The 14,060-nt window shown below is 44.5% G+C and overlaps 1 protein-coding gene across 1 annotated transcript in view; it reads left to right on the forward strand.

Annotated features, from left to right (window-relative positions):
- The first annotated feature begins 3,236 nt into the window (after positions 1-3,236).
- The window catches only part of Adcy10 (adenylate cyclase 10), a 64,646-nt gene continuing 53,822 nt past the window's right edge, over positions 3,237-14,060 (forward strand). The window contains exons 1-4 of the mRNA XM_032915418.1: positions 3,237-3,337; positions 7,008-7,213; positions 9,346-9,442; positions 12,015-12,103. Of these exons, the coding sequence (XP_032771309.1) occupies positions 7,031-7,213; positions 9,346-9,442; positions 12,015-12,103 (369 nt within the window). The 5' untranslated portion in view covers positions 3,237-3,337; positions 7,008-7,030. The remainder of the gene's footprint in view (positions 3,338-7,007; positions 7,214-9,345; positions 9,443-12,014; positions 12,104-14,060) is intronic.

Consider the following 14,060-nt stretch of genomic DNA (forward strand, 5'->3'; position numbering starts at 1 on the left):
TTGTTCGTTTGTTTGTTTTTCATTTTTTAACCTCACTTGAGTTTGAGCATTTGATGCCCACACCTAACCTCACTTGAGTTTGAGCATTTGATGCCCACACCTAAAGGAAGTTCTTACTCAATACTCATTTGCTTAGAGCCAACTGGCAGCAAAAGGAAGTGTCAACATATCCTCCCACTTACAACTTAAGCCTTTCAGCTTTCCAACTGTTACCTGCACACCCACATCCACCCTTTGGAGCCTTCTCGCTCTCTGTTTAACATTAGACCTTGATTTACTTAACCTCTTGCCTAGAGATAATAATCTGATGCCCACACACAAGTATGTACCCACAAAAGTTCACATCTGTGTTTATCTTTTGCAAAGGACAAAAGATAACAGGCCCGAAGAGGAGGAAGAACAGAGAAACAAAAGGAAATGGAATCTGGCTAGATTGAATGAGGCTACTGTCCCCTACTCCTCGGTGGGGTTTACCTTTTCTTGGAAGTAGATGGGTCCATTGCTGCCCTCAATAACCTGCCCTTTTGTGTAGCTGCCCAGGATTGAGTGGAAGACCAGTCATGGTTTTCCTTCCCTATAGAAAACTAATCCTACAGGCAGAGGCAAACAAACCTCTATGAGTTAGAGGCCAGGTCTTCATAATAGTGGAGATATGGGGTGAGACCCCCCTCTCTCAAAAAGGGGGGGACTTGAGAGAGAGGGGAAAGTGATCCTTTCTGGGGTGTCACCAATTCTAGCTTTGCCAGGACTCAGTCATTTATTTAAGCAAACCATCTCTGGGGTAGAACAAAACCACTGGAGAGAAAAAAAAATGGGAAAGAGAACAAACACGTGTGGTAGACACCCTCCATTCCCAACTTCCGTTTCTAGAGACCTCCTTGGGGAGACAGCTTCCTGGCACTGAAAAATCCTGACCACTGTCCTTGAACATGAGTGCCCGAAGGCAGGAATTACAGGACAGGGCAATCGTCAAGATAGCTGCTCACTTACCGGACCTCATTGTCTATGGAGATTTCTCTCCCGAGCGGCCGTCAGTGAAATGTTTTGATGGAGTTCTGATGTTTGTCGATATTTCAGGCAAGTGCCAGAGGGATGCTTGTTTAATGTGGGTGAAGTCACATGCAGGTTGTGACAGCAATGGGGGGGGGCACCATTTTCAAACTGCTCAGCTGTTAGAGCAGCAGAACAGCTCACCTCGCTGTGCACGCTGGAAATAGAGAGTGGCCTCTGACCCCAGATGTCTTTCATCTTCTTCCCCCAGCTTTCAGTCACAGGCCTGTCTTTAGGGCGTTCATGGTCCCCGTCTGGGACTTCTGGCTCCAGGGTCTCTGCCCCAACTTCATAGCCTGGCCCCCCAAGTCCCACATACATCTCCAACAAACTAACTCAAGAGATGACCTGCTCCTGTCTACACCCTAATACCAAACAAGCCTCTTCAGAAGCGCTCGGAAAATGTGTGGCCTTCAAACCCTGGAACAAAAACTGCCCTTATCACTGGGAGCCTAAAAGGAAGAGATGGCTCTCCCTGACCTCTAGCCTACTAATTTCTGCATGGCTACTGTCTGGCCACACACTAAGGTCACTTGAAACCCTGCCATTTTCAGTGGATCCCAGGGCAGGGCCAGTGAGCCCTCTGCTGGCTGTGCTCGACTCCTAGAAAACAGCTGCAGTTTCTTTCAGGCTTTACTGCAATGACTGAGAAGTTCAGCACAGCCATGTACATGGACCGAGGAGCCGAGCAGCTGGTGGAGATCCTCAACTACTACATAAGTGCGATAGTGGAGAGTGAGTGTTCTGGGGGGCGGGCTGGGCAGTGCTCCAGCCTGTGGCTCAGTTGGCATCTGTAGTTACTTACCGTTCTTCATATTCTCCAGGAAATGCGCATGCACGCACACACACACACACACACACACACTCATGCACACACACTCACGCACACATGCACGCACACACACACTCACACACTCACATACACTCATGCACATGCACATGCACACACACTCATGCACACACACACGCACTCATGCACTCACGTGCATGCACACACATACACACACACTCATACACACTCATGCACATGCACACACACACACTCATGCACGCACACATACACTCACACACTCACACACACTCATGCACGCACACACACACTCACACACACACTTAGGCACATACACACACACACACACACACACACACACACACACAAGCCCTTCTTCTGGTCAGTGTCTGTTCTTTCGTTTGTTTTTTGTCAACTTAACACAAGCTAGAGGCATCCGGGAAGAAGGAACTTTGACTGAACAGACACCTTCATCAAGTTAGCCTGTCGGCCAGTCTGTGGGGCATCTTCTTGATTAAAAGTTGATGTGGGAGCTTCCAGCCCACTGTGGATGGTACCACTCCTGGGCAGGTGATCCTGGGTCGTATAGAAAAGCAGTCTGGGTGAGCCATGGGAGTAAGCCAATATATCACTTCTCCATGGTCTCTACTTAAATGTCTGCCTCCAGGTTCCTGCTTGAACTTGTGCTTTTCACTGGCCTGCACAGAAGTAATGAGATGTCATGTTTGACAGATTCGTTTTTCCCAAATTGCTATTCTTGCTACCCCATTTCTTCCCTTCTTCCTCCTCCTTCCTTTTATTCTTCTCCTTCCTTTCCCTCTCCCTCTCTTTATTTCTCTGTTTCTTTGTCTCTCTGTCTCTCTCAGTCTCTCTCTCAGTCTCTCTCTCTCTCTCTCTCTCTCTCTCTCTCTCTCTCTCTCTCTCTCAGACAGGGTCTAAGATTTAGCTACCTAGCCCAATCTGGCCTCAACTCACAGTGATCCTTCTGTCTCGGCTTTGCAAGTCCTAGGACTACAGGCATGTACAACCGAGCCTGATTCTACTTTACCAATGAGTAATGTTTAAGAGTCAGTCGGACTTAACTTTTCTTTATTTATTTCTTCTTCTTTCTTTTAGAAGTACTGATTTTTGGAGGAGACATCCTAAAATTTGCAGGTATGGAAGCTGACTGAGTTGGGGAGGGTGGAAAGAAGAAACAAATCGCCTGCCCTGTTAAAAAGGAGGCACCTCAGGGAGTCGTGGTCAGGGAATGGGTTGAGAAATGTTTGAAGCAGCACAACATTATGCAATGATCATGCAAAACACCCTGATCTCCAGAGTATGACTAAAGACCCCAGAGTGTCTCTCTTAAAGGTGATGCCTTGTTGGCCCTGTGGAAAGTGGAACGAAAGCAACTGAAGAACATCATCACGGTGGTAATTAAATGCAGCCTGGAGATTCATGGCTTGTTTGAAGCCAAGGAGGTTGAAGAAGGCCTGGATATTCGAGTTAAGATAGGTAAGTATCTAGAGCTGGGCACGATGGTGTATGCCTACAATCCCAACTCTCAAAAAGCTGAGGCAGGAGAATAGCTAAAAGTTTGAGGCCAGCTAGGGTGACATAACAAGACAGTCTCAACAAAAATAAACTAAAGATTTGTGAAAGAATAGAATCTATAGTAGTTGGGGTCTGGGTCATCACGCCTGGAATCTGCTGGCTTGGCCTTACCATCATGCTTTGGAACTAGGCTAACTAGAATACAATGTTTTGCTCGCTCACTAATCATTTAAGAGAACTGGAGATGATCATGATGTCTAAAACATAGGCTATTATAAAAGGGAGGTAGACTAGATGTGATGACACATGCCTATAGATGCTTATAGTAGTACCACTCAAGGCATACAGGAAACTATTGTGGGCTTGAGGACAGCCTGGGCTATACAAGGAACCCTGTCTCAAGAAATAAATACTTTTAGGCTTAGAGAAATAACTCAATTTACAGAGTGCTTGTCTACCATGCAGGATGCCTTGGATTTCAAGAACCACATAAACCAGGTATGGTGGCAATGCTTATAATCTTAGCGCCCAGAAAAGGAGGCAGAGCAGTATACAATCACCAGGGTGTATGCAGCTCAGGTCCAAGAGCACAGCAATGTACAACTTCCTGAGTTCTGTTCCTGGTGCATTATAAACCATGGGTGATGGAACATGCCTTTGATCCTAACATTTGGGCGGTAGAAGCAGGAGGAGAAGAAGTTCAAAGTTACCCTTGACTATTTAACAAGTTCAAGACCATCCTAGACTATATGAGATATTGTGTCAATAATAACAAGGGGGGGGAGGAGATAATCCCCATCTCTGTTTAGCATTTACCAATAGCTCACCTACATAAGCTTTGTCTGGTACCTGGCACATAACAAGAACTGAATAAAGGAATTGCTACCACTGTTATATCTTGTTGCTTGTAGAGGTTGTAAATCATTATGTACAATAGAGAGTAGCTTGTCATTACACAGATTCAGCAATGCCGACTGGTTATCTGTTACTTCATAAGAACACTATACAGAGGCTGGAGAGATAGCTCATCGGTTAAGAGCATTGGTGGCCCTTCCAGAGGACCCAGGTTCAGTTCCCACCACTCACGTGGCACCTCACAACCATCTAAACTTCATTTCCAGAGAATCCAACTCCCCCTTTTGAGCACTAACAGCACCAGGTGTGCACACAGCTTACATACATAATTGTAGGCAAAACCCTCATTCGAATAAAATAATCTTTTTGTTAGAGGAATGATATACAGTTTAACAAGTTGTGGCTGCAGCACAGCTCAGTGTCTATAACTGGGCTTGTTGAGGACATCCTCCTGACAATAACAGCCACACTGGGCTCCGTACTGCACGCCATTCTCCTGTGATACGGTATCAGTCACATGCAGCTCCGACTTGCACAAACTTTACATGCATTCTGTCATTCCCCTCTCATCATGTCACCAGGATTTAGGGAACATGGCACCCATGAGAACCACGATTCTGAGAAATGTGGATGATGAGTAACAGCCAGCGCTGTGGGTGGCCCCGTTGGAGACCGAAATGTATGAATGTAGAAATCTCAAACACGGAGGCCAGCAAGGTGGCTGAGTCAGTAAAAAGACTCCACAGAAAAGTGGAAGAAGAGAACAAATTCTACAAAGTTGCCCTCTGGCTTCTCTGTCTCTCTGTCTCTCTATCTCTTTGTCTCTCTGTCTCCTTGTCTCTGTCTGTCTGTCTCCCTGTCTCTCTCTGTCTCTCTGTCTCCCTGTCTCTCTCCGTCTCTCTCTGTCTGTCTCTCTGTCTCCCTTTCTCTCTCTGTCTGTCTCTTGTCTCTCTGTCTCCCTGTCTCTCTCTCTCTTTCTCACACACACACACACACACACACACACACACACACACACACACACACACAAACACTCACACACATACTCCCAGTCATACTAATGATAATTTTTTTAAAAAAAAAGTCACAAATATCAGAACTAATGGGATCAACATAGGTTATCTAATTGATTATTTCTCTTTATTTAACTGTTGTCTTAGAGGATTTTTATGTCAGTTTTCAAATTTTGCAAATAAATATATTCTTTAAAAGACCAGCCAGTACAACACTGAATGTGGTTTTCGTTTGCTGGCTTGCGTGTTTTTGTTTTTGTTTTTGTTTTTATTATAGGGCACTTAAGTAGGCCCTGAAGCCTTAGCACAACTGACTCCATGACGGAAGCACCATTCTGGCTGTAAAACCTGGCACGTAGACAGCATCACTTGCCAAAACTAAAACAAAGGCCTGGCCCATTGAAGTGCATGTAGTTCTGGGAAGTCTCTAAATGTGCTAACCTTGTTGTTTAGCCCCTGTCATTCCGCTTCTGGCTAATGGCTGTGCTTAACCAAAATACGTCAACCCAGAACACGTTTTTTGTGCTTAGAAGCTAATCCTGAGAAAGACTCAGAGCTACACTGGGCTCTGAACACCCAGTGTAGTTGCTGGCCAGCTAATAAAGACTTCCTGTTGGCGGAAACCCATGTCCAGCCTTCTCTGACGACCCCACAACACTTTTTTCCAACTTCATTCAGAGAAACTAATGTAGTATACTTCTTAGCGTGAAAATAACCCAGACGGGGAATGGTGGTGCATATCTGTAACCCCAGCGGGTGGGGGGTAAAAGCAGGAGGATCTGAAGCTCAAGATCGGGCTCTGCTACTTACTGAATCAGAAGCTAGCCTGGGCTATGCAAAACCCTGACTCAAAAAAGAAAAACAAAAAAGGCTAATAGGAACCCAAACCCTCATGGCATTGTGAGGGGCTAGCAGAGGTTTGCTTTGGCACATTTCCTCTTTCCCTATGGTAAGTCTAAATAGTACTGTGCTTCAGATGGGAACAAAATATATAATACCAGGGAAGTCAGCATCTACAAAATGAGTTGGCAGGGGTAGGGTGGGGAGGGGAGGGAGTGAGGGAGAGGGTTGGATAGGGGGGTGGGGGAGAGTAAGATTGGAAAATTGGTGGTAGTTTGGAGCCCAGCCAAGGGACAGTCACACACAGAATCAGCACAAAAAACAAAAATGGAAAACAAACTTTGATTACATTAATTACAGTAATTTAAGGGTACTCTGTCATATACAGTGTGTATGTGTAGATAGATAGATAGATAGATAGATAGATAGATATAAAATTTTCATACACATGTCATATCTTACAGCATCTCTGTGCTATTATTCAGTTACCAAAACTTCATTTCTCAATTTGAAAACAAATTAGAGGAAGCCATGCACAGAAGCCCACACCTTTAATCCCAGAACTCAGAAGGCAGTTGGATCTCTGTTAGTTCTGGGCCATCCTGGTCTACAAAGTGAGTTCCAGGACAGCCAGGTCTGTGCAGAAAAACCCTGTCTCAAAATATCCCCCATCGAAAAAAACGTGTCACCAAAAGGTGAAAATTAGGAATTGTGCTCGCCAGCTTTAAAAGAAGGGTCATTTGGACCAGCTGGGACCTGGAAGAGGCATTCTCTGATTTTCTCTGATTTTTATGTAAAATTTTAAAAGTGAGATTTTGCTTAGAGGTTGTGTAGTCACATCTGATTTTTTTCCAAGATCCAGTGTTTCTGGGAAGTAACCCAGAACTTGTTGTGCAAACCCATTGCTTGCTTGCTTCCTTCAGGACTGGCTGCTGGCCACATCACCATGTTGGTCTTTGGGGATGAAACACGGAACTACTTCCTGGTGATTGGCCAGGCGGTGGATGATGTACGCCTTGCTCAGAACATGGCTCAGATGAATGATGTTATTCTGTCACCAAACTGCTGGCAGCTCTGTGATAGGAGCATGATTGAAATCGAGAGGATTCCGGATCAGAGAGCAGTTAAGGTGAGAGTGCACTGTGTCTGCTGCCAGTGTGTGGCAACAGGCTGAGTCCACGGAGTCAGGGTTAGCTTAAGGGCATGTTCTGTGGGAGGAGCCAGGGCCGCTGAACCCAAGGAAAAAAATGCTCCTCCCACCCCCTCACTGAGGGTAAATGGAGCTACGGGGTGACCTAGGGACAGCTGGGAGTCGTAATGTCTGAGCCTCATTTATTTGTTTTTTGTTTTTGTTTTTGTTTTTGTTTTTTATTGAGACAGGGGTCTCATGTAGGACAAACTAACCCTGAACTCATTATACAGTTAAAAGGTGGTCTTAAATTACTTAACTGATCCTCCTGCCTCCACCTCCCAACTACCTGGGATTTCGGTGTGAATGGTAGCAGTTATTTTCTCTACCAACGACCTCCTGACACTCACCAGTGGAGTGTCAGCAATTTGCCAGACATGTCCCCATCTGTTTTTGCCTGTTGCTTCCTCATTGTTGAACTAAATTTCTGCATTTTTAGAGGCAAGAATACCAGAGGATGTGCCAGACTGAGTGTATCATATTACAGAGTTGACGGTCTTCCTGAGGACATTTTAGGCATTAACACTCTTTGGTTTTTACACTTGTAAGAAAGAAATGGAGAGAGAATCCCTCCTAGGAAGCCTGCACCCATATTCTGGGTGTGAATTATCCTCTCTGTAAGCGCCCCTCTCTCTCTCTCTCTCTCTCTCTCTCTCTCTCTCTCTCTCTCTCTCTGTGTGTGTGTGTGTGTGTGTGTGTGTGTGTGTGTGTGTGTGTGTGTAATGCCCATACTTGAATGGATAATGGCCTCCAACACTGTATGCAACTCTGCAGTAAGAAAGAAAGAAAGAAAGAAAGAAAGAAAGAAAGAAAGAAAGAAAGAAAGAGAGAGAGAGAAAGGACAGAAAGAAAGAACAGAAAGAAGGAAGAAGGAAATATGGTTTTCTCAAGTTTTATTTGACTTGAAATGTTCAGAGATAAAGAACAAAGACCTTCAGGGTGGAAAAACATAAACAAGTGACCCTTTGTGCATACATATCAACCTTTAATGATTTAAAAAATAACTGGGGAAAAATAAATTTTTTTCTCTTTTCTTTCTGAGCTAAAAGTTGAACCTAGGACTTAGGAGCTAAGGATATGTCCAGTCTGAGCTATACCCCTCACATTTATAATTTCAACAGAATTTGTTTTTTGGACAGTATGAAGGACAGAAGCACACACATGCTGGGCCAACAGCCTGTCTCACTGAACTATAGCCCCAGCATTTTGTTTTGATTTCAAATTTGAGGCAAAGCCACACCAAGTAGCCCAGGGTGTCCTTGAACTTCCTTCACAGTAGAGGGAATCCTTAGATTTGTTATCTTCCTGCCTCAGCATCTCACATAGCTGGGATCATAGGCCCACACTACTGGCAACTGCAGCCTGCCTAGTTCAAAATTACAGTTTACATGATAATAGCATGTTGGTGACATACACCTATAGTCTTAGCACTTGGGAGCCTAACCTTAACAAATTTGAGGCTAGCTTGAGCAAGACCCTGTCTGAAACAACAACAAACAAACAACTAGCTATAGCTTGTGGGGGAGCACAAGGCCCTGTGTTCAGTCATCTGTGGACCTGTGATGTGGCCTTACTGGACCTGGAAAGATAGTACCCACCTTTAATCTCAGCATTCAGCAAGCAGAGATAAGTGGATCTTTGTGAGTTCTAGGCCAGCCTGATCTACACACTGAACTCTAGGTCATCCATAACTACATAGTGAGATCCTGTCTCAAACACAACATAACAAAACAAAGCAAAACAATATCCCTTGTACTGACAAAACCCACCACTGCTACCAACAGTACTAATAATAGTAATAATAACCGAGTAGGGCTTGGTGGCTCGTACCATAATTCTAGCACCTGAGAAGCCAAGACATAGGATGGCTGGAAACTGAAGGGCCAGCCTTGAACTTGTACATTCTGACTGGAGAGTGAGATCCTGTATCAAACAAAAACAAAACCCTGAGATGTGCCAGTCGCTGTGTGTTCTGTGCTAGACATTCAAAAGCACACTGTCCTGCTGTGGAAGGATATTCCTAAGGTCACGCAACCTTCAGAATAACAAAGTTTACTGTTTGTTTTGCCTAGGTTAGCTTCTTAAAACCACCCCCAACTTTTAACTTCGACGAGTTTTTTGCCAAGTGTATGGCCTTCATGGATTATTATCCTTCTGGTGACCACAAAAGTAAGTAGTTGCCTCCATGTACAGACAGACCCTCTGCCTCTGTAGCAATCAGCAGGGACATATGCCGATGTCAGCGCCTCTGTGACATGTGGGTACATTCCTTTACACAGCTCCGGCCCTTAACCTTGACATGAAGGAGACAGATTTGCCATTCTTCAGAACAATGTTGAGTCTCTAGCTATCCTCTTCTCCTTGCCACTGATTCTCATCTACCTTCTTCCAAACACTAACAAGACAAAATGCAAAGAAAGCATCCTTGATTCCTATTTACTCTCTAATGTCTCATAAGTGTGTATATATCTATTTGTGTCATGTCTGTTCTTGTATCTCCTTATTTACCAATAAATACGTATTGCATGTTGTGGTGGTTTGAATATGCTTGGCCCAGGGAGTGAAATGTGGTGGTTTGAATATGCTTGGCCCAGGGAATGAAATGTGGTGGTTTGAATATGCTTGGCCCAGGGAATGAAATGTGGTGGTTTGAATATGCTTGGCCCAGGGAGTGAAATGTGGTGGTTTGAATATGCTTAGCCCAGGGAGTGTATTAGGATGTGTGGCCTTATTGGAGTAGGTGTGACCTTGTTGGAGGAAGTGTGTCACTGTGGGCTTGGGCTTTGAGGCCCTCTTCCTAGCCACGTGGGAGCCAGTCTTCTCCTGTGTGCCTTCCTTCAGAACAAGATGTAAAACTTTCAGCTCCTCTAGTGCCATGCCTGCCTGGAGGTTACCATTCTCCTGCCTAGATATTAATGGATTGAACCTCTGAACCTGAAAGCCAGCACTAATTAAATGTTTTCCTTTAACAGAGTTGCTTGGTTATGGTGTCTTTTCATGGCAATGGAAACCTTAACTAAGTCACATATGCCTTGGGAGGTGCATTTACCCACTCTTCAGTCTTTCACTTTAAATTTATTTTAAATTTTTAAATTTATTTTGGGGATGATACAGGGTCTCATTTGTACCCTAAGCTGGCCTCAAACTCTTGGCCCTCCTGCCTTTGCCTCTCAGACACTGGAATTAAAGGCCCAGCTTCAACTTTAATTTTTAAGAAATAAAATATGCTAGGCTATTCTCAAACTATTCCCAAAGAGATCCTTCTGCCTCAGCTTCTTGTGCTAAACCTGTCTTATTCTACCTTCTTCCCCCATCTGGGAATGTGTCAAACCCACTAGCTACTCCATTAACTAAATTCTGGTGATCTGTTCCTAGGCTTCATCCTGGGCGGTTGACCCTAGGTGGCTGGCTTTGGCTTTTATTGTTGTTTGGAAGTTCTAGTTTAGTTAGTTAGTTTACAGTGCTTTGTTTAAACGCAGGGCCTTGTGTTCTGCCAGGCAATCACCTTATCCCTGAGCTATACTCTCAATCCCAGACTTGCCTAGGTGATTGCCCTTAGATTAATTCCTTCTCCCAAATGTGTAAAGGAGTAAACCTAAGGCTTTGTGTATAAGCAAGTGTTTGACCAGTGAGCTACATGCCCAGTGTCGAAATATTGTTGGGTTTCCTTATTATTTTGTTTTCCGAGGCCGTCTTGATTAGCCCAGTTGTCCTCAGACCTTCTCTGTGTCAAAGGATGACCTTGAACTGCCTGTGCTCTAGCCTCCACCTTCAGTTACCTACACACATATTCCAAGCCACATGCAGTACATATGCATTGACCAGTGCATGTGCGAATGAGGGGATGAAGAACAGATAGGTACAACACAAATATATGTATAGAAACTCACAGGAAGGTTGAGGACAAGTAGGAGTCAGAGACACTCTGTGTCCTGTCTCACAGGTGTTTGGAAGATGGCAGGTGGGAACTGGTGGCCAGGGAAAGAAGATGCCTAGGTTCTTAGCGTTGCTGCCCAGAGATTGGGAAGTGGTATGCCACCACCCCAGTATGGCTTTTATTAGGCTTCTTGTTTAGTTTCGCTTTGTTTTGTTTTTGAGACGGGTTCTTGTCCTGTTGCCCAGGTTGACCTTGAACTTTGTGGCTCAGGCTGAAGCAGTCTTTCCACCTCAGCTCCTCTAGTGCTAGGGCCACAGGCACAAGCACCACACTTGACTTGGATGAGTCATCATCCCATGAAAGCCATGCTCTCAATTTTCCTAGGGCTCTCACAATATTTAATATTAGTTTTGCTTCTATTTCCCCAAACCACCATCCTCAGACCCCTTTGCCAGTTTCCTTCCTTTTCCTTAACTGTTGGAAATGTCAGAGTGATATCCTTGACTTCCTCGTCTTCTCCATTCAATTCTTCCCAAAGCATTCAATTCACACCAAGCTTCCATATGAGTGCAGCACTATGAAGTCTACAGTGCAAAATTCAAGATAAAATCCACAAGTAACAACCTTCCAGGTTTCAAAGCATTTTAAATCAATCCTGGTGCCAAGCCACATGCAACAAAATGTAGAGAAGCCGACAACCCATAAGAAGTCTTCTGTGCATTTCCCTTGGCCCTTTTGTCCATTGGTGTCCCGGGGTCTCCCCAGGAAACTGTAAGGAATACTGCACCCCAACCCAGGGAATGGGAACAAGAAGACTTCTGTCTCTAGCACTGCTGAGCCTGCCCTCTCCCTCTGCCCTCTTAGACTTCCTAAGGCTTGCCTGCATGCTGGAGTCTGATCCTGAACTCGAGTTGTCTCTACAAAAGTATGTGATGGAAATCATTTTGAAGCAGGTATTTTCATAATCCAATGTGTTCTATTTTGAGGTGGCAGGAATCTCTTCAATAGCAAGAGAGATAAAATAATAAACGGAACACAGAAGCTAGTAAAATGTTTCTAAATAAAAAAATACTTTATGTTGGCTCACATAACTTTAAGGAGAAGTGACAGTGACCCTAGAATACAGACTCAGGTTGCCCTGAATACCATGTTCCAACATGGAGAGTCTTTCATGGGCATAGAACAAAAGACAGTCTGTTATAAGTCAAGATATTTTCAAGTCTATTGGTGGGAATGTCAGATAGAGGGGAACATGGCAAGGTGGATAAATCTGTGTCAGGTCTCATGTTGTCTGATGTTCTTAGTTTGGGGGTTTCTAGGAGCTATGGGATCTGTTAAATTAACACATTCTGAGGGGTTCACCTCATAAATGAAAAGGTGTTAGGAAGGACTCAGCATGTAGGCCATGGATAACTATTAAGAAGAGGTCTACAGATAGCACAAGATCTGGGTCTGTAGCAGTCCAAAACTCTCTACAAGCATGAAGTTCTAGTCAATCAGTTAATCATCCTTGAAGAATCTTTAAACATGACTTTTCTTTTCTGGGAATTTCATTTCATATTCTCCGTGTATAAGTGACTTCAAATTTTTTTTGCAAATCAGAATATTAAAAAATTAGGGGAGGTAAGCTGTGTGATGATAGCTCACATCTTTAATCCCAGAACTTGGAAGGCAGAGGCAGGTGGATCTCTGAGTTCAAGACCAGCCTGGTCTACAGAGCAAATTCCAGGTCAGCCAGGGCTCCACAGAGAAACCCTGTCTTGAAAAAACAAAAACAAAACACGAGATAGAAAAAGAAAAATATTAAGGAAAGTATGTGGCTCAATGGTAGAGTTTGCCTTGCCTATGTAAGGCTCTGGGTCCTATCTCTAGCTTTGCTAAATCATAGTGAGAAGGAAAGGGAAGGGAAGGGGAGGAAAGGGGAGGGGAGGGGAGGGGAGGGGAGGGAAGAAGGGACACAGAGATACAGAAGCAGGAACACAGGGATAGGACAGGAGACAGGACAGACAAAGGGAAGGGGAAAGGGAAGGAAAAGGAGGAGAGAGGAGGGAGAAGAGGAGGAAGGGGAAATATGGAGGAGGAGAAGGAGGGTTACAGTTAACAGAGTCATTATTCATAAGCACACTGTGGTACCAAGAAAAAAACTTGTGGTACCAGTGGCCAGTGTCTGGCCCAGTGTCTCCAGGTTCTTGGCATCTTATTCAAACCATGGACATAAGTACACGCAGATTTGCAACGTAGCTCAGAAACTTTCATCAGAGTAAAGCGAAAGCACAGATCAGAATATGCTTCATTACAAATAGCAGGCCACATGAGTGAAAGAGTACCCAAGGGCTCTGGCTATCATTTGGGGCTCCCTTTTATGGGGTTCAAAAGAAAGAGGAGTTTGATTGCTAAGGGGCGATATAGGTGGTTCTCTAATTTGATTGCCAAATTGGGTTACGTCACTGTTACTGCACAAATGTCTGCTCATAGGGCCTCTGACTTTAATCATATGCATGCCCAATAGTGCATAGGCATAAGATGGTAAATAGTGGATGCTCCCTAAGGGTTCACTTGGAGGGCACAGTTGATAGTTTATAAGGGGAGAAAAAGCTTAGCCCATTGTTTGGTGTAGAGTTAAGTCTTAGTTACTATTCTATTGCTGTGATAAAACTCTATGACCAAAGCAACTTATAGAAGAGAAGGAGTTTGTTTGAGGCTTACAGTCTCAGAGAGGAAGAGTCTATGATGGCAGAGAGGAGGTGGCAGGCAGTAAGTGGCTGGAGCAGCAGCTAAGAACTCACATCTTGAGAACTACAAAGAGGCAGAAAACACACTGGGAATGCCATGGACTTTTGAATCCCCAAAGCCCACCCCCCAGGTGGCACAGCTCCTCCAACCAGGCCACACCTCCTAATGCTTCCCAAA

This window comes from Rattus rattus, chromosome 10 (genome assembly GCF_011064425.1).
Source record: "Rattus rattus isolate New Zealand chromosome 10, Rrattus_CSIRO_v1, whole genome shotgun sequence".
In the NCBI taxonomy this organism is placed as follows: Eukaryota; Metazoa; Chordata; class Mammalia; order Rodentia; family Muridae; genus Rattus; species Rattus rattus.